The sequence below is a fragment of the Sciurus vulgaris genome, assembly GCF_902686455.1.
Source record: "Sciurus vulgaris genome assembly, chromosome: 1".
In the NCBI taxonomy this organism is placed as follows: Eukaryota; Metazoa; Chordata; class Mammalia; order Rodentia; family Sciuridae; genus Sciurus; species Sciurus vulgaris.
The window spans coordinates 65,299,814-65,321,831 of NC_136461.1; the positions used below are offsets into that span (position 1 = coordinate 65,299,814).

The 22,018-nt window shown below is 41.0% G+C and overlaps 1 protein-coding gene across 3 annotated transcripts in view; it reads left to right on the forward strand.

The window, feature by feature from the left end:
* The window catches only part of AK5 (adenylate kinase 5), a 265,354-nt gene that overhangs the window by 219,078 nt on the left and 24,258 nt on the right, over window positions 1-22,018 (forward strand). For all 3 annotated transcript variants that reach the window (XM_079129025.1, XM_079129024.1, XM_079129023.1), the window contains exons 11-12: window positions 13,655-13,818; window positions 15,718-15,834. In XM_079129025.1, coding sequence (XP_078985151.1) covers window positions 13,655-13,818; window positions 15,718-15,834 — 281 coding nt within the window. The remainder of the gene's footprint in view (window positions 1-13,654; window positions 13,819-15,717; window positions 15,835-22,018) is intronic.

Genomic DNA, 22,018 nt, shown 5'->3' on the forward strand with positions numbered 1-22,018 from the left:
GAAGAAATAGAAGGGAAGGGAAGGGAAAGGCAGTCGATGAGAGCTCAGATAAAGTTACTGCTCCCAGTTCCCCAGAGCTCAGTTACAGCTGATAACAAGCCATTGTCAGAAGTAAATGCATTATTAATAATGAATAGCTATCTCAAAGCAATGACATGGAGAGCAGAATTTTGAGGTAAATTATGAAGTTTGGCTGTTTTCAATTACTGATCATAACTAAGAGACTTCTCTTGATGAGTTCCAGGTGATCGATATGGAGTCTTTTTTTTTTTAAGGTTTTTTTGTTGTTGTTGTTTGTGGGTTTTTTAAAGATATTTATAGGCCTTTATTTTATTCATTTATTTATATGTGGTGCTGAGAATGAAACCCAGTGCCTCACACATGCAAGGCAAGTTGCTCTACCACTGAGCCACAACCCCAGCCCTATGGAGTCTTTATAAAGTCCTGGTAGCTCCTTCCCACAAAATAACAACTAGGCATGGCTTCTGGTAAATCATGCTGAGTCAAGTTTCAGTTCACCACCATGTAGCTAATGTAATGTCAGAAGCAAAGTAAAAATACAAAACAAATAGCTACCAAATGATCACTCCCATATGCATCTCATAGTTACTCTTCCAATCCCACAGAAAATATCAAAATATTTTCGGAAAAGGAGAAAGTAGGGATGGGAGTATGCTAATGAAAAAAGGTTTGCATTTGAAATAGTGCAGGACAAAATATATAAATATATATGTAAGTATATATTTATATAAATATTAATATTAATAAATATATTAATAAGTATAAATATTAATGTATTTACATATATTCACCTCCTCTCTAGCAGGAAAAGTACAGAGCTCACAGAGAGTCCAGTTGAATTCCCCAACTAATTCAACTAATGAATCCTGGGCATCATTGACACATAATCATTCAGTCTTGATTTCAATACCTCAAATGACAGAATATTTACTATCCTCTGAATAATGGAAGAACCAATAACAGTTGGTCCTATTTCGAGTCTGTATCAATTAGGATTTTGTGTAGCTGAAAGTTTTTTTAAAATAATAATTGTAGCTTAACAAGGTAGAAGTTCCTCTTTCACGTAAAATTCTGGATGTGAGAAGTGGTAGGAGTGGTATTACAAACTGTAGTCTCAGAGACTAATCCTATAAATAGTTTCTCTTCTGTGTGGTTTCTGCAAAGTCATCTTATGACTGCTGAGGCTCCAGTCATTATTTCTGAAGTACATTAAACAGGAAAGAAAATGGGCCAGAAGAACCTCCTTCTGCCTTTTAAGGACATATCCTGGAGTTGGGAGTTGCCATTTCTAATTTATATCCCATTGGTCCAAAGGACATTTTAACCTTTAAGGGAGGTTAGTTAATGTAGTCTATATTCCAGGTAGCCATTCTCCCACATAAAAATCATAGAAAGAAATAAGATATCATAAAAAGGAGAAAATAGAGATCATGTTTCTACAATTAAATCTAATGTGGGCCTAATCCTCTAGCAGAAGTCAGTTTGACTTTAAAAAAAAAAAATTTTGTTTTAATCTTTCCTGGTAGGATTGAGTGCAACAAAATAATAGAAGGAAGATGTTTGTGGAGTGAGGGCTACCACCACGACAGCAGCAGGACTGATCTGAGTGTCCCAGGGACTGTAGTCCACACTCACAGCCAGAACAAAGCAAGCATTCAGAGACTGCTGCCCACCTGTGCAAACTGCTTCTATTGGGGCTGCCAACAATGTGTGTGTGTGTGTGTGTGTGTGTATGTGTGTGTGTGTGTGTGTGTATTTCTTTTTTGTACTGGGTATTGAACTCAGGGGCACTCAACCACTGAGCTACCTCCCCAGCCCTATTTTGTATTTTATTTAGAGTCAGGGTCTCACTGAGTTGCTTAGCACCTCACTGTTGCTCAGGCTGCCTTTGAGCTCTCAATCCTCCTGCCTCAGCCTCCCAAGCTGCTGGAACTACAGGTGTGTACCAGTGCACCCAGCCAGAATATTTTTTAACTTAAATACTGATTTTCTTTTTACAAAAATAAAATATCTTCATTCTAGGAAACATATATCAACGACAATAACAAATTGCCCAACATCTCAATGCCTGAGGATGAATGGTATTAATATTTTTTATATTCTTCTTAGGTGTCTTTCCTATGTATATATTCATTAAATATATATTTTTTATCAAAATGAGGTCATGCAATTTTAAAACCTACTTTTTGTACCTAACAAAATCTCTGGAGCATCTTTCCAAGACAGTTTATCTGATTATATCATGCTACTTTTAATTAAATTTATTTTAACTGATACATAAAAACACAAAAAGTTATAGACATTCGTAGGTACCATGCATACATTGTGTGTACTATGTCATTTTTAAGTTTTGTTTAATTGAACTGAAACAGAAAAGTCAGAAAGTACACAAATCATAATGGTTCAGTTTGATGAAATTTCACTGGAAATTTCATGATAAATGGAACGTGACCAACACCCGTAACCCTCCTTGGTCCCCTCTTCTAATCACTGTCCCATGCAAGGGACAGAGACATTTTTTAAATTTATATAAATGGCTGGGCATAGTGGCAACTTCATATCCCCAGCTGCTTGGGAGGCTCAGGCAGGAGGATTGCAAGTTCAAAGCCAACCTCAGCAACTTAGCAAGGCCCTGAACAAGTTAGCAAGACACTGTCTCAAAATAAAAAATAAAAAGTGCTGGGGATATGGCTCAGAGATTAAGCTGGGTTCAATCCCTGGTACCAAAAAAAAAAAAAAAAAAAAGTAAACTTGTCTTAATGTGGTATTTAAGATAAATGACCGTGTGTGTGTGTGTGTGTGTGTGTGTGTGTGTGTGTGTGTATCACAAGGGGATATATCCCATATATTCTCTTATACTGTCTTCTTTCAATACATCATTTTAATGACTGCATCCTATTCCTTCGCATTGCCATAACTTATTAAGTTTTAGTTTATTTAATTTTATAACTTATTATTTAATTCCTATTCCATGTACTATTTTTTCTAATTTTTTCCTTCATTAAAAATGCTGTAATTAATATCTATGAAAATAAAACTAATTTGTTTACCTTTAGGATAAATACATAGGTATGAAAACTTTTAAGAAATTTTTTTATATTGCCAAATTGCTCTTTGTTCTACCAATTTTATATTCCCATCACAATGTAGAAGTCTTCCAGTTTCTGTGGTTTGCCCAGAACTGAACACAAAACCTCAGACGTAATCCAACATCCCTCACAAATGTCCCCATCTGCTTTACACAGCCTCACTTCCTTTTACTGCAGATAGATTGTAAGCACAAATATTTTCCAAGTTCTCTGACAAAGACAAAAACATGAATGATAATGCTAGAAATGACCTTGGAGTAATAACAAGCTTATTTTCAGCCCAGCAACCTTATTTTGAGATGAGACTGCAGATGCTCAAAGAGGTAAGAACATCAGAGCAGATTCCCAGTGAAATCTGTGCATAGAAAAAAGGTTACAAAGAAACAAAATGCGTCTGGCAGTTACCTTTGGGGACTAGGACTGTTTTTCTTTTCTACTTTTCCAAATTATCTAAGTCTTCAATAAGAAGTATGTATTTCTTTCACAGTAGAGAAAAATATATCTTCAAAAGAAAAACAGAATAGAAAGGACAGGCTAGGTTATGAATTTTCTATTATGTTCATTCAATACTTACCTAAGATCCCAGTGTGAACTGGTCTACAAAATAGTGGGGGTGGGGGTGGGGGGGAAGTGGATTCATATATTTAAGAAAACACTGGAAAAGGCAGCACATTCTAGAGCAATGAATTCTAAAAATTGTGCAACCCAAACAAACAGAGCCTGACTGAAGCAACTTTTAAAGGTTCCGGTCCAGAGGTTTGAAAAGATAAATGCGCTTGGTGGGTTGGGTCTGGAACACGCCAGGAGACCTCTGGATAAAGAAACCAAGTACAGGTGACTTATGGTGTTTTCTTGGGGGAGGGGGGGATGGTGTCCGTTTATAACTCTTGTCCCTGTCCCTGTTTGGAGATGAGGTTAGGGTAAAATGGGGTTATGGTGGGGTGGGGCTAGGGTGCCAGGTGTTGGGCTAGAAATGCTCAGGAACCACTCCATGGTGCCTGCTGTTTCCGGTCACCTGAGACCTGAACCTTCCTGTCATTTGTCTTAATGAGACATTTCACTTTGTCTCTGTGGCTGTGGTGGGTTTTGACCAAATGTATCAAAATCATAGACTTAGCAGTCAGAACAGATACACAACCACGTCCCTTAAAGTTTCCCAGACAACAAATGATGGGGCCTGACAGTGTTGCAAATTTAACAAATAAAAATATAAGACCCCCATATGTTTTCACTCATAGGTGGAAGTCAGAGAAAAAAGGGGGGTATAACAGGTAAGAATCTCATGCAAATAGAAGGGAGACCAGTGACTTGTGAAGGAATCAGGAAGGAGGCAGAGGGGAGTGGGAGGTACTGGGGAATTAAATTAACCAAATTATGTTATTTTCCCTTACAAATATGTCACAATGAATTTCACTATTATGTATAATTGTAATGAACCAATAAGTTTTTTAAAAATAAAACCCAATTTGAAATATATATATATATATATAACTTACATATATATGTATATATGCATTAAGTTTAAATGTTAGATAAACGGTGATGGTGTTTCATGTAATGATGAGCGATATTTAACTCAGCATCCTGTATTTCTTCTGGCAACCGCCTGGGACCATGATGAAAACCTGGCTCCCAGCGGTCACTCCGACTGACTGAAGTGCGTGGGTGCATTTCTGAACAGCAGGTCTGTCTGACTTCCAGCAAGAAGGGCTGGTAGGGCTTTACAGAGGGGAGGTTATAGAATGTAATGGTCCTGGGACATGGTTGGTCCTTGGCACAGTTTTTGTTTTTTTTTTTTTTTTTACATCTATCTCAGGGTTACCAATAGTACCAGTTTCAAATAGTTGTTGTAAAAGTTAAATTTATTTTTACAAATAAAACATATTTATTAGATAATGTGTCACTAAGCCAAAAGCACGGTGAACCAGAAACTTTTATCTGAACAATATGCAACAGCTTCTCAAACACATTTGGTCCCCAGATGGTATCGCTGATACTAAATCGCCAACTGTGCCACAACTCTTCTCTCCAACTTGATACTGAGCTGTCGGAAAGTAACCCCCTCCCTTCTGCAACAGAGAGGAGTGGCTCAGCTTTTGGTAAGGCAGTAAGGAGTTTTATTAACTGTCATAACAATTAGTCATTCTTGGTAGAACCATTATCTCAGCATTATTACTTTGTAAATATGAAAAGAAAGATCAGCTCAGCCTCCCTGCAGTGACCCTCAGGGAGTTCACAGCAAATTGCCTTCCTTAGATTATCTAGTCTAGAAGCCTCCAAATCAGGCTAATCATCAGAATCACCTAGGGAATGTTTTTTAAAGATTATCTTTTTTATAATGAAAATACTTCAAACATACAAAAAACTGAAAAGCATTTTACAGTAAACACTGGCATATCCACCACCTAGACTCTGCCATTAACATTTTACTGTATCTTGTTTTATCATTCTCTGTCCTGTCCATCCATCAGTACCTCTTTTGTTCTTAAAAATTTCAAAGTAAACTGCAGATTACCTGTATCCTTTCCCCAGGGAATTTTCTAGAACCATAAATTCCCAGGCCTCAGTGCCTGAGGTTGAGTGATCTACTGATTCAGGGATTTTTCAAGTCTCTCCCCCATCCCCAGCAGCTTCACCCTGGTAGCCATGCTGATGGAACCCTTACTATCCAAGATATCACCAGTCTCACAGCAAAGGGAAAAGAGCCTGGCCAAGCACATCCTAGCTGCAAAAATCTCTGCCTAAAAGTGGTATACATCCACCTCTACCAAAGCAAGCACGTGGAATTCTTAAATTCAAAGAGGTTGTGTGCTAGTCAGCTTGCATTACTGTCACAAACACTTGAGATCATCAATGAGAAAAAAATTTACTTTGGCTCTCAGTTTTGAAGATTTCAGTCCATGATCAGTTAGCCCCATTGCTTTGGGCCTGTGGTGAGGCAGCATATCATGAAAGGACTGCAGAACTGCTCACCTCATGCCAGGAACCAAAGAGGGAAAAAGGAAGGGACCAGGGTCCGACAGCCCCCTTTAAGGATCCACTCCAAGTGACCTAAAGACCTCCCACTAGGTCCCACCTGCTGAAGTTTCCACTACCTCCCCATGGTGCCAAGCTGGGTATCAAGCTTGCAACACAGGAGGCTTTGGAGGACGTTCCAGCAGGGGGCGATGAACAGCCCTGCTGCAGGAAGGAGCACTGTGGAAAGGGAGCTGGAACATGTATGCAAAGAATTACAATCCAGCCTCTTCTATTTACAGACAAGAAAGCTGGTCCACAGAGGCAAGGTGATTTTCTCAGAATCACTCTGCAAGTTCAAAATAGGAGTGTCTATAATGAAGGTCTCCTAATTGCCTTCCTTGTCAAGCACAGAGCTCCTGCATGGAGCTCACAGGTAGTTCAGCCTTCATTAGATGATCTATTTCCTACTATATACCAGGCACTGATAAATAAGGCACAGTCTCTGCTATCATGAAGTTCCCAGCCCTATTTAAAGTTCTTCCATATAACCTTCAGCTGACCCTATCACTGGCATTTCAACACATTCACAAATAACCCGAAGCAGTCGGTGCCTTTCAGAACTAATAGAGTTGTTGTCTGTGAGGATAAAGCCCTATTTTTCTTAACTGCTTATGGTCAGAGACAGTCAGTTCCCAGCAACAGTCTGCAGAAACTCAGCATAGTGATGCAGCCCATCCTAAATGCAGGATGTTAAAAGTGATTCATGAGCTCAGACTGCCGGGGGATCATTCCTCGGGCACAGTCCGCTCATGGTCCGACAGCATTAATAGCTTTTCTCTGAAAAGGATCATCCAGTCGCAAAAACCTGATCCCAGTGTTGGGACCCATTTTCATTCAGAGAGAGAAATGTTTCAGGGGGCAGACATATGATAGATTTTTTTTTAAAACAAATCTGAATATTTTCTAGAAATAGGATGGTTAGATTTGCAAAGGGTATTTGATACCCTCAGAAGCTGTGACTATGAAGAGTATCCATCTTTAAAGATGTTAAAATAGCACCACCATTTTAAAAAAATGCTGTGTAAAACCCTGGGGTGTTGGAACCAGGAGGACTTTCAAGCGCCACCCCTGCTGGCTGCCTCACTTTACAGACGGTAATTGTGGTGTCAGAGAGAGTTTTGCTGGCCAGCTACTGTTCCAGGCACCAACATGCATCGCCTCATTTTGTCCTCACAGCCCACTGGCCATCATCACTCTGTAATTGAAGAGGTTGAAGCTCAAAGAGGATACGTGACTTGATGGAAGTCATGAACCTGGAACTCAAGGGACTAGAGCTGGCACTTTGGGCCACTAGGCTCCTAGACATTGGCTCTAATTAACAGTTGTTTGTGCCATTGCCCAAGGTGTGGGGACCGTGAACTGAAGCGATTTCCTCTCTCTGTGACCTCAGCCTGGCTCAGGCTGCAAGCCAGGAAAAGAGAAGATTTCAAGGTGGCTAAGGAGTCAAAGATAAGGAAGAGGAGGAGAAAGATGTTGAATAATATGACAGTGATTCAACCCCTCATGAACTTCTGAAGCTCAATTTCAGAGAATGATGAGGTTAGAAATAGTTTCCAAGAAGAGAGGGAGTCGATGAATGGGAAAATGAGGGAAGAAAATAATTTCCATCTTCTAGTGAATAAGAGGATTAAAAACAAAAAGACTAGGGAACAGACTTGTGGCTCAGTGGTAGAGCACTTGCCTACCATGTGTGAGGCACTGAGTTTGATTCTCAGCCCCACATATAAATAAATGAATAAAATAAAGGTCTATCAACATCTAAAAAAAAAAAAAAATTAAAAAGAAAGAAAAAGAATGAGAATAGCCAAGCGCGGTGTCTCACGCCTGTATTCCCAGTGGCTCTGGTGGCTGAGGCAGAAGGATCACAGGTTCAAAGCCAGCCTCAGCAAAAGTGAGGTGCTAAGCAACTCAGTGAGACCCTGTCTCTAAATAAAATACAAAAAAGGGCCAGATTAAGCTCAAAAAAAAAAAAAAAAAAAAAAAAGAGAAGAATAAGAATGTGTTTGAGGATAACGAGGAAATATTAGAATCCATCCATCCATGAAAACCTAATTGTTTCATTTGATTGCCTGTCTGTATAGCGTTTTGTTTTGTTCTGTTTTGTTTTGTTTTGTTATTGTTTTGTTACTGGGGATTGAACCCAGGAACACTTGACCACTGAGCCACATCCCTAGCCCTTTTTTAAAAAAATTTTTGAGACAGGGTCTCCCTAAGACTGTCTAGGGTTTTTCTTCACTTGCAGCTGCTTTACTCTGCCTCATTTTGATAGATGACTACTAATAAGAATTTGTATGTAATCTCTTTATATACCCCCCACACACACCTGCTGTAAATATTTGTCCCTTTTCCATCTCAAGAAGATAACCAAGCTTTGAAGTTTCGTTTATTGAGTTTCTTGTTGCAGAGTAAAAAGCAAGTTACCAGATATTCAGATGACAACTTGCAGAGACACATTTATTTTGAAAAGCAGATACATATTCGAAGGGGAATGTGGTTTATCTCAAGGGAGAGATGTCTTTCAGGGTAAAACGAGGGACACATATTCAAGGGAGGATGTGGGCCATCTCCAGAGAGCGGCAGCAACACCTTGGTGTGGGGCATTAGTATTTACAGAGGGACAGTAGCAGGGACTGGACTAGAGTAGGAATCAAGGGCCAAGTATCACGATGTCCCTCCAGTTTTTCCTGCCCTTATGTATTGCCTTCATGTTACTTTTTGCAGGAAAGGGCACTGGTCAAGGGCAAGGGCCAAGCACACAGGCTGCTCACCAATACTTTGCATTTCAAAGGTTTGTGGGTGTTTCCCCACACTCCAAGGGCTCTTGGGCACTCCTGTTTTGAGACTCAGTCTATCTTTCCTCTTCTATATCCCCAAATTCCAATTTTCGGTGCTCTTTTCCTTACCACATTTCCCCTGTGTTGGCAATTGCTTACCCTCCCCCTACCTGAGTGAGGAGTCCCCCACCCAGTGCTTCTACAGTGGTGTTTACCCGCTCAGAGCCAGCCCTGGCACACAGCTGTGATAGGGGTCATCTGCCTTCCTCCCTCCTCTGGTAGAAAGACCCAGCTCTGAGTCTCTTTGTTCCAGAGCTTTGTATAATGTCAGACTCATAATAGCTGACCAGTAAATGTTTCTCAAACAAAGAGCTGAATTAATATGCCTCCTGCTTAACTCCAGGTCGTGCCAAGCAGTTAACAAGATACAGTAAAATGTCAACAAAGGACGTTAATAACCAGCTCTGTGCCATCACTACGGAAAACACTTAAAAAGCGTAACCCAAACCTAAGTGCGTGCATTATTTTCTGTTTGGGATTCGGCCAGTTACCTACCTGACATCTTTATTTGCTTGAACTTTCTCTCAGAACCCAGAATGTGCTGTAACATGCCAGGCTTTCTATTTCATCCCTTTTCCCTGAGGCCAGTATGCAACAATTGCATAGGAGAGCTGTCTTTAAGAGAGAATTTTGTCCATAAATAAAAAGCAAAATGGAAAAGGTGACCCAGGTGGACAGGCTGAGGTGACACAGATCATTTCAGTTCCTCCTCAAAGAGCAGCAGGTGCCTGAGAACAGATCTCCCTGGGCTCACAAGTCACCTGTACTGTCCTCTCTCTCCTGTGGACTGAGCAGAGTGAGAGGCTGAGGTGAGGAGTAGGACCTCACACCACTTGCACTTTTAAGCACCTGTGGTCTTACATGGGGAATTTTTAAAATTACATTTGAGATTGAGAATAAAGATTTTTCCACCTTTTTTTCCCCTGAAATACTGACAGACCCCTTCAGCATGGAATCTCACAGTCTAGACTCTGTGTGAGTCACACCATGTGGCACCATGCATGGGTTTGATCAGGGTAGGAGCCTGGAGTTAAGGATACACTATCCATCAGCGAGATGGCATGAACTGCGATGGCTCCTTATCTGTCATGGGTCATCTTGTCACCAGAGAACACAGCCCACTCATTCTGAGATGTGGTTCCTTAAAGATTTTTTTTCCATGTTACAAATTATCCTGGAGAGATATCAAAGCCCCATTGTTTTTTTAACTTAAAAATCGTAAGTTAAGCCCTCAGACATATGTTAGTGACAGTATATGAGATTCATGTTTCCACCAGCAGTTTTTTTGTGCTTTCATTGCAGTGAGAAAATCGCTTTGTTCCCCAGTTTGAAGCCAAGGGAAGAATCAAGTCATTGTATAAATTGCTTAAAATTCCACAGTGCCTGCACCATTTGGGGGGAAAAAAAAAAAAAAAATGCTAAGAATTTGCAGCTGTTGCTCCCAGGAAGGGTTTCTAACTAGGGTGAGGGAGGTGTTTAACACACAGCTATTGTTAATTTGAGTTGAAGTTTTTAATTGCCTTTGTATCCAGATTTATTAAATAACATTTTAGAAGAACATAAACTATAATAGTCATATTAGTAGGAAGCTAAAGGAAGAAAATAATTGGAACACAATATTTTTGCCTTGTAAGCCAAGTCTGAAAATATCTTTTCCACATGACCAGCTACCAGCCATCCCAGGAAAAGAGTTTCCAGGTAAATTCAACCCACAGAAACCCCATGACCTCTGCAGGAGCTCAGCTGCTTACTCCTCTTAGTCATTTATCTGGAAGCATTTCTTCCCCTGAGTGGCCTTCTCTTGTTCCTACACTCTGCGTTCCTATTATATCAGGAGGCAGGAGTCTAGTGCTTGGAGCAAACATAGCATTAGCTGGGAATTGGCTGCTTCTTTAAGTGGTCTGCATTATTTTTGCAAGCTTCTGTAATTGCTGTTTTCCTATTGCATGTAGCCCATCCAGGACAATATGCTATGAGGGGCCTAAGACCTCCCCACTTGGCTTACAGTAGCTGTATGGACAAGCAGAAGATAGAAAATGTGGACCTTTCTACTAATGAAAGACAAATCCTAATGTCCTTTAAGAGAGAAGTTCCAACTGCCCTGAGAGTTTTTTTACAGGAAGAGAGAAAAAAGAGGCAAATTGCAGAATAAGTTATAAATCCTCACTATCATGCTAAAATTTCAATTGTTATTTTGCTTCTTTATTAATGTTAAATATCCCCTTTAAATAGAAAAAACCTGCAATTCGTCCAACATTTATGAAGCACCTGCCACGTGCAAAGTGCTGCACTGGGTGCTGAAGGCACCCAGAGAAATCTCCGGGGCCGGGGGTTTGGTGAGGGACCAGGGCACCCTGTAAAACAGTCAGAAGCACTGGATGCTGTTGGTACCCTGCCCAACAGAGTTGAGGGTGGGAGGCGATTCCTGCTGGGAGGGGAAGCACCCAAGCTGAACCTAAGGCTGAGGAGAGTCTGCATAGTTAGAAAGAAGCCTGAATGGGAAAAGGAAATGTAGTATGTAGCTGTACACACACACCATGGAATATATGTGTGGACTATATAGTGGAATAGTATTCAGCCTAAAGAAATAGAAATCCTGCCACTTGGCAACAGACAACATGAGTGACCTTAAGGGACATAAAGCTAAGTGAAAGGAACCAGGCACAGAGAGACAAATACTGAATGATCACATTTATATATGAAAACTAAAAAGTCAAATGCACAGAAAGAGAGAACAGAATGATGGTTGTCAGGGACTGGGGGTAGGAGAGGTGGAGAAAGATTGATCCAAAGGTGTAAATTTTCAGTTATAAGGAAAACAAGTTGTAGAGACCCAGCGTACAGCACAGTAACTGTAGTTAACAATAGGGCATCATATACTTGAAATTAGCCAAGAAAATAGAGGGTACATGTCCTCACTTGAAAAAAGAAATGGTAGCTATGTAGACAATGGAGGCAGTAATAACTTCACTGCAGTTATCATTTCACTATGCAGTATGTATCAGATCCTCACAATGCATACCTTAAGTTTATACAGTTTTGACGGTTATACCTTTAATAAAGCTTGGGAATAAAAAGAAAGAAAAGAGAAAGAAGGAGGGCATTTCAAGTCCAGGACCAGGAAGAACCAAAGTTTGATGAGTGGGAAAATTACGTGTTGAGCAAGGCAAGAAATATAGAGAGAATTAACGAAAGTGCTTATTATCCTAATCATTGCACATTGTATATCAAATTATCATACTGTTTCCCATAAAGGTGTACACATATTACATCTGAATTTAAAAAAGAAATAGATTAAAGAAAAGATGAAAAGTAAACTGGGACTTGATTCTGGAGAGTGGACATGCCACTAAAAATAGCTTGGATTTTATTCTGTGGGGCATGGGGAGCTACTGAATGCTGCGGAGCTGGGGAATGACACGCTTTTCAAGGAAATCACCCTGTGAGCAGGTCTGCTGGACCTCAGAGTCCAAACCATTCCCACACGCAGAGGCAGAATGATTGCCATTCACCGAGTAGAGAGCATGAGGACCCAAACTGTGATGGGTGAATCTGGCCCCAGTGGGGAAGAGAGAAGGGAGCACCTCTGAGGTTTTAAATCCTTCCTCTAATACTTACACAACGCAAGGCCATGGAGGCACCTTCTCTGTGCCCTCACTCCCGATCCTGGCATAATACCAGCACCTGCATCTGAAGGCCATTTTAAATCAATGCCTATAAAGTGCTTGGAACGATGACTGGTACAGTAAGCTTTTGGCAAAAGTTAGCTATTATTATTTTCAGATGTAAAATACTACAACTTAGCAACTAATTGAACTTGGCAGGGAAAAGGAAGGAGTCAAATATCTAGTGTTCGTCAAAGGAATATGGCAGGCACTCAGAATTCATAATAATAACTAGAGAAAGTAGAGAAAAATTATGTTAAGGGACACCTATAAAATTCCTATTATCTTCAAAAGTGTCAAGGAGTCCCAGAGCAACAGTTTCTTACTGAAGGAGACCAGAAGGACATGACAGAAGGACAATGTGTGGTTCTGAACTCAGTCCATTGGCTTCAAGGGACATTGGTAAATCAGTTGAGACAATTTGAAATTCGAACAAGGTCTGAAGTTATGTAAGAGGATGTGCTTGTTTCCTTGCTTGTAGGAAATGACCCTAAAATGTACCTGCCTGATCCACAACAATGTTTCAGAATGTTCTTTGTTCTTTGCTTACAAATCTGTAAGTTTGTGATTGCTCCAAAATAAAAGCAATTTATTCTCAAAATTAACAGCTAGTATTCCTGAAGTAACTCACTATGTATCAAGTTTGTGGCCAGTACTTTGCACCTGGGCAAGTACAGTTCCCCAGGAAACCTCTCGGACTCACCTCTGTGCCAACCGAGTCCTGTGCATCAACCTGTGCCCCTGCAGCAGCTGATTCCTCCCCTCACACACTTGCAACTACTGTAACCACTGCTTGTGGCTTGTCACTAGCACCTGCCCCCTCCACAGACCATGAGCTCTTTAAGGCTGAGGACTATTCCACACTCTCCATTTGTATCCATGGCGCCCAGCACAGCTCCAGATTCATCCCAAGTTCTCAGTACATGCTCGGTGAGTGAACCGCTGAGGTTTGCTCACCATGGTGGCCACAGTCACAAAGGAGTCACCAGACTTGGGACGCATATCTGACACATAACTTTTTTTCAAGGTGGCCCTGGCTCTGGCAAAGGCACACAGTGTGAAAAACTGGTGGAAAAATATGGATTTACACATCTCTCAACTGGTGAGCTCCTGCGTAATGAACTGGCATCAACATCTGAAAGAAGCAAATTGATCAGGGACATCATGGAACGTGGAGACCTGGTGCCCTCGGTAAGCAATGTCAGGAAACATCTGCCTTCCTTGGTTGCAGAGGTGTTGGGACCTGTTGTGAGGAGTCTGAGTTGCCAATACAAAGAAACCCAGAGGGACAGACAGCAGCTGTTTTACCTCTCTTCCTTTCTAACAATCCAGAAGCAAGCAGGTCGTCTCTACAGACAACTCGCCTGCCTCTCTGTGTTTGCTTGGCCAGCCCCCTAAATGTTACCCTGGCTCATATTTTCCCCAAAATCCAGCCCCCACTTCAGAGTTTAAAAAATATTTGCAACAAAGATAAATGTGGCGGTGCAGAGCCTAGCATGAAACCCCCCAAAAAAAGAAAATAACTATTTGGTCTAGTTCTAGCAGATGTAATAGCCTTTTCTTGAAATTTGGTGTCTTCCTTGAGGAATTTAAACCAAAATGTCCCTTTTCTTAATCTTTTTTTCTTTTCAAATTACCATTCACCTCTGAGAAGCCAGATGCCATGGGTATCAAAAAACATTCATTCTTGCAGGTTCCTTGCTAGGCTCTGTACTTTGAACTTATACAATACAATCCCTATTGCACAAAGTTTTCCATGTCTTCCTCAATCAGCTGGAGTCTTCACCACCTGGAAGCCAGCTTGGTCCTCAATGAAAGGAAAGTAGACCTTTGCAGCTGCCTGTAGCTGACCCCCTTGTACCCACCCACTCTTTCCCCACCATCTATTCTTTCCACAGAAACCAAAGTGATTTCTTTAAAATGTTTATTGAATTGGCTGTTCCTTTCCACAGAACCTTCCAGTGGCTCCCCACAACACTTAGAATGAAATCCAGAGTCCTGCCCATGGCTCTGGCCTCCACTGTTATTCCCCACCCCTCCCTTACCAGCTGCCACCCAGTCATTGGCCTCCAAGTTGTTTCTCCCATACCTCCAACTGTTCCTGCCTCAGGGTCTTTGCATGGGTATTTCCTCAGCCCAAGTGCCCCTCCTTCATTTATTTGCATAGTTTGCTCCTCTCGTTCATCCAGATCTCTGCAAATGTCACACAACTTATCAAAGAGGCCTTCCTGACCATCCCATCTAAAATAGCATCTCCAGCTTCCTTTTCTCTTTGCCCTGCTTTAATTTGTGCCTAGAAGTTATCTTTAGCTCACTATCATATATTTATTGCCTATCTTCCTCATTAGACTAGAAGCTTCATGAGGAGTTACTCATAATTACCTGGGGAGGATTCTGACTATACTTAGGTGCTTACATTCCCCACACCCTGCCAAAGGTCAGGCAGCAGGGAACACCTCTGCCTCCTCAAAACAGGCAGCTGAGTGCATTTCTCCTGTGCTCTTTCCCAGACTCCTCCTTTGTTGCCCATAAGCACTTATTAAATACTGATTTTTAATGGAGAAAATGTTATCGCTAGAAAATGATAGTCACACCTACCGAAAGTCTTTTCAATTCCGTACATGTCAAATTGTATAAAATATGTACTGGAAAAATTAACAATGAAATACATTTTATTCCATTTTGGTATACTTTTAAACTACTATGATGCCTGATTCTTGGAGGGCTGCCATTTGAAATAGGGCTACCACAGTTCATGTAATCTAAAATATCATGGTTTAAAGACTCCCTAGTCAAATATAACCAGTAAGAATGCACTGGTAAGAAGAAGAAGAAGACAAAAAAAAAAAAAAAAAAAAACTAACAATTACACTGTGACCCAGCACACTAATTTTAAGATATCTAGCAATTTAATGAGCATTAAAATATGTGTGGGAGGAATGAGATGAGGAATTGATAAAATATGGAATATTGCTGTCTGCTGTTGATCTTGTCTGAACCTTCCTCCCTCCTTCAGTGGGATGACTGACGGAGACTCTGGTATTTTAGTGCTGTTCAGCTCCGGTCCTGACCACTCTCCCCCTGCTCCAGGGCATCGTTCTGGAACTCCTGAAGGAGGCTATGGTGGCCAGCCTCAGCAACACCAAGGGCTTCTTGATTGACGGCTACCCTCGGGAAGTGAAACAAGGGCAAGAATTCGGACGCAGGGTGAGCTATTGTTATGGGGATCATTCTAGAAGAAAAATGGGGGACATCCTTGACCTTGACATCAATGTCAATGGGGGACATCCTTGACATCAGGGGGTAAATTCAAAGTCTGTTCCTTTCCCAATTACATTAATCAATCTTTTCATTACAAATGGCAAAAACTCAACTCAAACTAGCCAAAAAAGAAAGAGGTAGGAAGGTACAAGGAGGAGATTTGCTGACTTAAATAACTAAAATGCCCAGTAGCAGTTCAGATGTGGTTGGATCTGGGTATTGAGATTTCAATGCTCTCTCTCTCTCTCTCTCTCTCTCTTGGATTTTTTCCCGTTTGTGTTGGCCTCATCTTCTTCCTGTTCCAGGCTCATATCCTACCATCTAAGTGACCTCACAGAAAGTGTTTCTGTTTCCCAGGGGTTCCAGCAAAAGCCCCTTTCATTATCCTGGATTAGGTCTATCTGAGAACCATTTACTATGGCCAAGGGAAAGGGGAGCGAAGGTGCAGACCCACCCGAGGAGGAGGACCACAGCAGGGAGGGGATGGGGCACCACATCAGAGCCACAGAGACTGAGCAAAGGAAAGCAAATGACCACAGGAAAAGTAGGGATTCTCTTACCCAAGAAGACAGGGGAATGGATGCCAGACAGGCAGAATCAAAAGAAAATACACACACTCCATCTCTCACCATCCCAGCCTCCCCTCCTCCTGCCCTCTCCTACTAAGGATGGTGGGTCAGGGCCACTCACAGAGGAGCAGTAAAGACCATCCCAGCAGCCAGGTATTGAAGCTTCTCTGAGCTGGGTCCTGTGCTACACACTATACACATTGCCTATAATTTACAAAGTCCAGGCAAGAAGGGTACAATTGCCCAGTTAGATCCTGCCAGAAATTCATGTTTAAATTTATTTGTTTATTTATTTATTTAATACTGGATATTGAATCCAGGGACCCTTTACCACTGAACTACATCCCAGCCCTTTTTATCTTTTATTTTGAGACAGAATTTCACTGAGTTGCTAAAGCTGGCCTCAAACTTGCAATCTTCTTGCCTCCAGCCTCCTAAGGGCTGGGATTACAGGTTCGTGCCAGCAAAATTCATGCATGTATAATCATCTCTTTAGAATAGTTTTATAATATTTTCATATGCATTCCCTCATTTGGGTTTTTAGAAATGTCCTTTTTAGATAAATAGAGACATTGTCCTAATATTAAAGATAATGAATTAAGCCCAGAGAAGTTTAATGACTTGTCTATGACCACACAGCAGATGACAACTTACTAGTAAGTGACAACTGCTGATAGGACTAAGATTTGGAGAGACCCACCTCCATCTACCTCTAACACTGCAGCTTTGATTAAGGTGGATTGTGCTTGTGTGCTTATTGTGGTTTATTTGGAGTTTATTTTGAGCTCCCTCTGAGCCTATTTTATGTAACTTCCCTACATGGTATCTCAATTGTTCACCTTTCCCGGAATTTCCTACTTGCAACCAGAATCAAAGAAAAACATTTCAGGTCCAGCTGGTGAGGGCAGGCACAGGTTGGGGAGGGCAGGGAGAGTAGCTATGTGTGGTGAAGCTTTGTGACTAGAGAGGTTCTGGGCAGTCTTTAGTGGGGGACACTCATGCACCAGAATTGTAATGAGTGTCTTTTCACAAAATAAAACCACTTCAAAAGTGCAAACCTTAGTATACATCAACTGGTTTTTGACAAAATGGAATTGGGAGAATTGTTTGGCTTTTTATGATTATGGCAAAATGTATATCACAAAATTCTACCATCATAGCCATTTTAAAGTATATAATTCATTGGAACTAAGGACATTCCTACTGTTGTTTATCCATCTCCAGAACTCTTTTCACCCTGCTAAACTGAAACTCATTAAACAGAGTTTCTCCCCCACAACCCCTGGAAACCACCATTCTACTTCCTGTCTCTATGAATTTGACTACCCATGTTCCTCTTAAAAGTAGAAATAGTAGATTTATCCTTTTGTGACAGGTTTGTTTCATTTTGCAAAATGTACTTAAGGTTCATTCTTATTGTAATGTGTGTTAGAATCTCCTTCCTTTTTCAGGTTGACTAACATCCCATTGGCCATAGTAAATGGTTCTGTGATAGGCCCACAACCTAATCCAGAATAATGAAATTCAGCTCTCAGGCTTTTGCTGGACCCCTTCAGAACACTTTTCTGTGAGGTCCCTTGGATGGTAGGATATAAGATTAAAACAGGAAGAAAATGAGGTCAACATGAGTGGAAAAAAATCCAAAAGAGGGAGAGAGTAAGACCATCAATGGGCAAATCTGAGTACCCAGATCCAACCAAGTCTGAACTGCTACCAGTAAAGATATCACATTCCGTTTCTCTGTCATCCATCAGTGGAGATTTGGGTTGCTTCCAACTTCTGGCTAATGTGAATAATGCTGCTTTGACCATGTGTGCATAAATATTTGTCCAAGTTCCAACTTCCATTTCTTTTGTGTATTCCCTTAAGTGGAATTGATTGATCATATGGTAATTTTATTTTTAATTTTTGAGAAACTGCCACACTATCTGTGTAGCTACATATTGCCAGCCATAGTGGCTGCACCACTTTACATTCCCCAAAATAATGAAAAATAATAATTTCTCCTCACCCACACTCATTATTTTCTGAGGGTTTTTGTTTGTTTTGATGGTAGCTATCTTGTCCATCATGGATATGAGATGATATCTCATTGTGGTTTTGATTTGGATTTCCCTGATGATTAGTGATAATAAGCATCTTTTCATGTGCTTTTTGACCATTTGCATATCTTGTTTGGAAAACTATCCTTTACCCATTTTTGAATCATGTTGTTTGCCTTTCATTGTCATGTTATAGGAATTTGTTTATTTGTTTTCTTTATTTGGTACCAGGAATTGAACCCAGAATGCTTAACCACTGAGCCACATTTATCCCTTTTTAATTTTTTTTTTTTTTTAAACAGATTCTCACTAAGTTGCTTAGGTTGATCTTGAACTTGTGATCCTTTTACCTCAGCCTGAGTTACTAGGATTATAGGTGTGAGCCACCATACCCAGCTATTTTTTATTTTTGAGACAGGGCCTTACTAAGTTGCTGAGGCTGGCCTCAGACCTGCTATCCTTCTATCTCAGCCTCCTGAGTTGCTGGGATTACAAGTATATGCTACCACGCCCAGCTGATACAGGAGTTCTTTATATAGTCTAGATATTAATGCTTTATCAGATTTATAACTTGCATATATTTTCCCCAATTCCATAAATGGCCTTTTCACTCTTTTGATTGTGCCCTTTGCATGGAAGTATTTAATTCTTGAAGTAGTCTAACTTACCTATTTTCACTTTTCTTGCCTGTTATATTAGTCAGCTTTCCATCACTGTTACAAAATACCTGAGAAAGTCCATTTAAAGGAGGAAAGATTTATTTTGGCTCAGTTTCACAGGTTTCAGTTCATAGTCTCTTGGTTCCCTTGATTCTGGGCCTATGATAAAGCAGAGCAGCGTGACAGGGAGGGTGTGGTGGAAAGAGCTGCTCACTTCTTGATAGCTAGAAAGCAGGAACAGTGGGGGCAGAGGAGAAGAAGGCTGTGAACAAGTAAATGAAGAACAGGGGTATTTTTCCTATGCCACATTAGAGGCTGGGACTGTGTAAGGCTTGGGGTTTGAGGGGTCTCCAGAGGCAAGGACAGTGTAGTGCAGTAGTCACGGATTGACAGTTGTAGAAACACATACAAGAGCAGATGCCTTCCAACTGCCACAGGGTCCAGGCTTTTGGGTGGAGAGTTCCCTTCCAGGGGATCTTGCATTTATCTTCTCTGTGAACTTAAGGTCAGAGGAGTCTGGGAGAATCCAGGGAAGTCAGGGTAGATCATGCACTTGCTTTGAAGTGCTGGGAAATAGGAGTCTTTAAAGTTGCTCTCAAAGGTAGTAGAATATTCATTTGAAACCCTCAAACTGTTAAGGATAAAATACACATTCTCTATCCTCCCACAGCTACTGGGTGCAAACAACACAATATTACAATCCTATTCTTCTTTTGAAGCTCTTAAAACTAGATCCAAAGACAAATCTCAGAACTTAGGCCAATGGTCTTCCAAATCGTTTTGAGCAGTAATGGCACTTTTGGGATCCTTGTAAGGTGTATCTTTGAAGCACATTACTCATAAGGTCTGGACTCAGAAAACCTGGAATTTTGCCACTGCCATATATTAGTGTGACCTGGGCAAGTCACTGAACTTCCTAGTCAGCCTCTCTCTAAAGGATTTTGTGAGCATCAAATGTTATAACATATATAAATGTGTTCTTGAAGCTATAAAAAGCTATAAAATATCATCCAGTTTAGGGTCACTCATTTTTTAATCACACCTCATACAAACCTCTAAAAATCTCTACTCATCACCTCTTCCTCCTTTGCTTATAATCTAATGAAGTGTTCAGGGCTGTTTGTTGCTTATTGTTCTGTTCCCAGACTTTCACTACATAGAAACTGAGATCATCCATGCAGTCCTCCCTAAAGTAAAGCAACACCCTCCTCCCCATGGGGCCCCATTCAGACATGTTTCAGGATGTGTCAGCAAAGAAACCTAACTAGTGTTAAAGGTGAGAGAGTTACCAGCCTGGGACTAGACAGTTTCAACCATTGCAAAACTATTTCAAAATACATGCAAGCATCCCAATTCACTACTGAACTACAAAGACAGTCTTTTACATACTGCTGGGAGGAGCTTACAAAGATTAAGAGCGACACTGGTCAATATTCATAGCTGCTCAATTCACAATAGCCAGATTGTGGAACCAACCTAGATGCTCCTCAATTGATGAATGGATAAAGAAACTGTGGGATATATATACAATGGAATATTACTCAGCCATAAAGTATAATAAAATTATGGCATTTGCAGGCAAATGGATGAAATTGGAGAATATCATGCTAATTGAGCTAAGCCAATCTCAAAAGACCAAATGACGGGGGCTGGGGAGATATCTCAGCTGGTAGAGTGCTTGCCTTGCAAGCACAAGGCCCTGGGTTCAATCCCCAGCACTGCAAAAAAAAAAACAAAGGACAAATGATCTCACCGATAAGCAGATGATGATACATAATGGGGGGTGGGAGGGGGGCAAGAATGGTGGAAGGAGGGACTGTATAGAGGGAAAAGAGGGGTAAGAGGGGTGGGAGGGGTGGGGGGAAGGGAAAAAATAACAGAATGAGTCAAAAACTATTACCCTAGGTAAATGTATGATTACACAAATGGTATACCTCTACTTCATGTACAGAGAAACAAGATGTATCCCATTTGTTTACAATTTTTAAAAGTTGCAAAAAAAAAAAAAATATATATATATATATAGCGATACTGGTCAGTCCCCAGGTACAATGACTTTAGAAGTTTCTATCAGTTAAGCGGGACATAAGAGAACATAGCTTTCCACAGTTATGTGGTACCGTACGTTCGCAAGTGCTTTAAACCAGGAAAACAAAGAAACTACAAACAGAAGAGCTCCTGTTGACACTTTTGTGCTCTGCAGGGACATTTGGACAGCCTCCTCCAAATTACGGGCAAGAAATTAATTTGCAATTTGGCAATGATAAATATGAACAATTGATATTCTCCAAAGTTGCAGAGTATTCGACTTGGCAGAGAGCAGAGTGAGTTTGTTGTGCATACATTAGGTCTGCAACTGTGTTCGAAGCCCAATCAGGTGTATGGTTTTAAGCAGACTACAGAAAGCCTCACCAGCCTTTCTGCATCAGAGAGATTGATGTGACCACCTGTGGTCTGAGAAAATCCAACTCAGTTAGTCAGCTAACACATTTGCACAGCTATAGCAGAGATGCAAGGTCCTTTGAGGACTTGGCTAACTGTATATGACATTGCCTAACCTGTGTCCCTACTCAGCTGGAGGAAAACTGAGATGGGAGTCAGAGGAGAGCCAGGCAAACATCCCTGGATTACAAAGCCAAAACCATTGTCCCAAATCCTCTGAGGAGTACAAGAATCCCCAAAGGCAACGAGAGCCAGATTGCGAAAATTGGCAACACCACGCATGCCGAGGTCCCCCCTCTTCCTTCCTTTCCTCTTTTCCTACCTCCGTGCATCCACTGAGCATCTTGCCTGAGCCCTATTCTGAAAGCCCTGACTCTTCACAGGGGTGAAGTTACCAGGCTTTTGAATTAAACGCAGG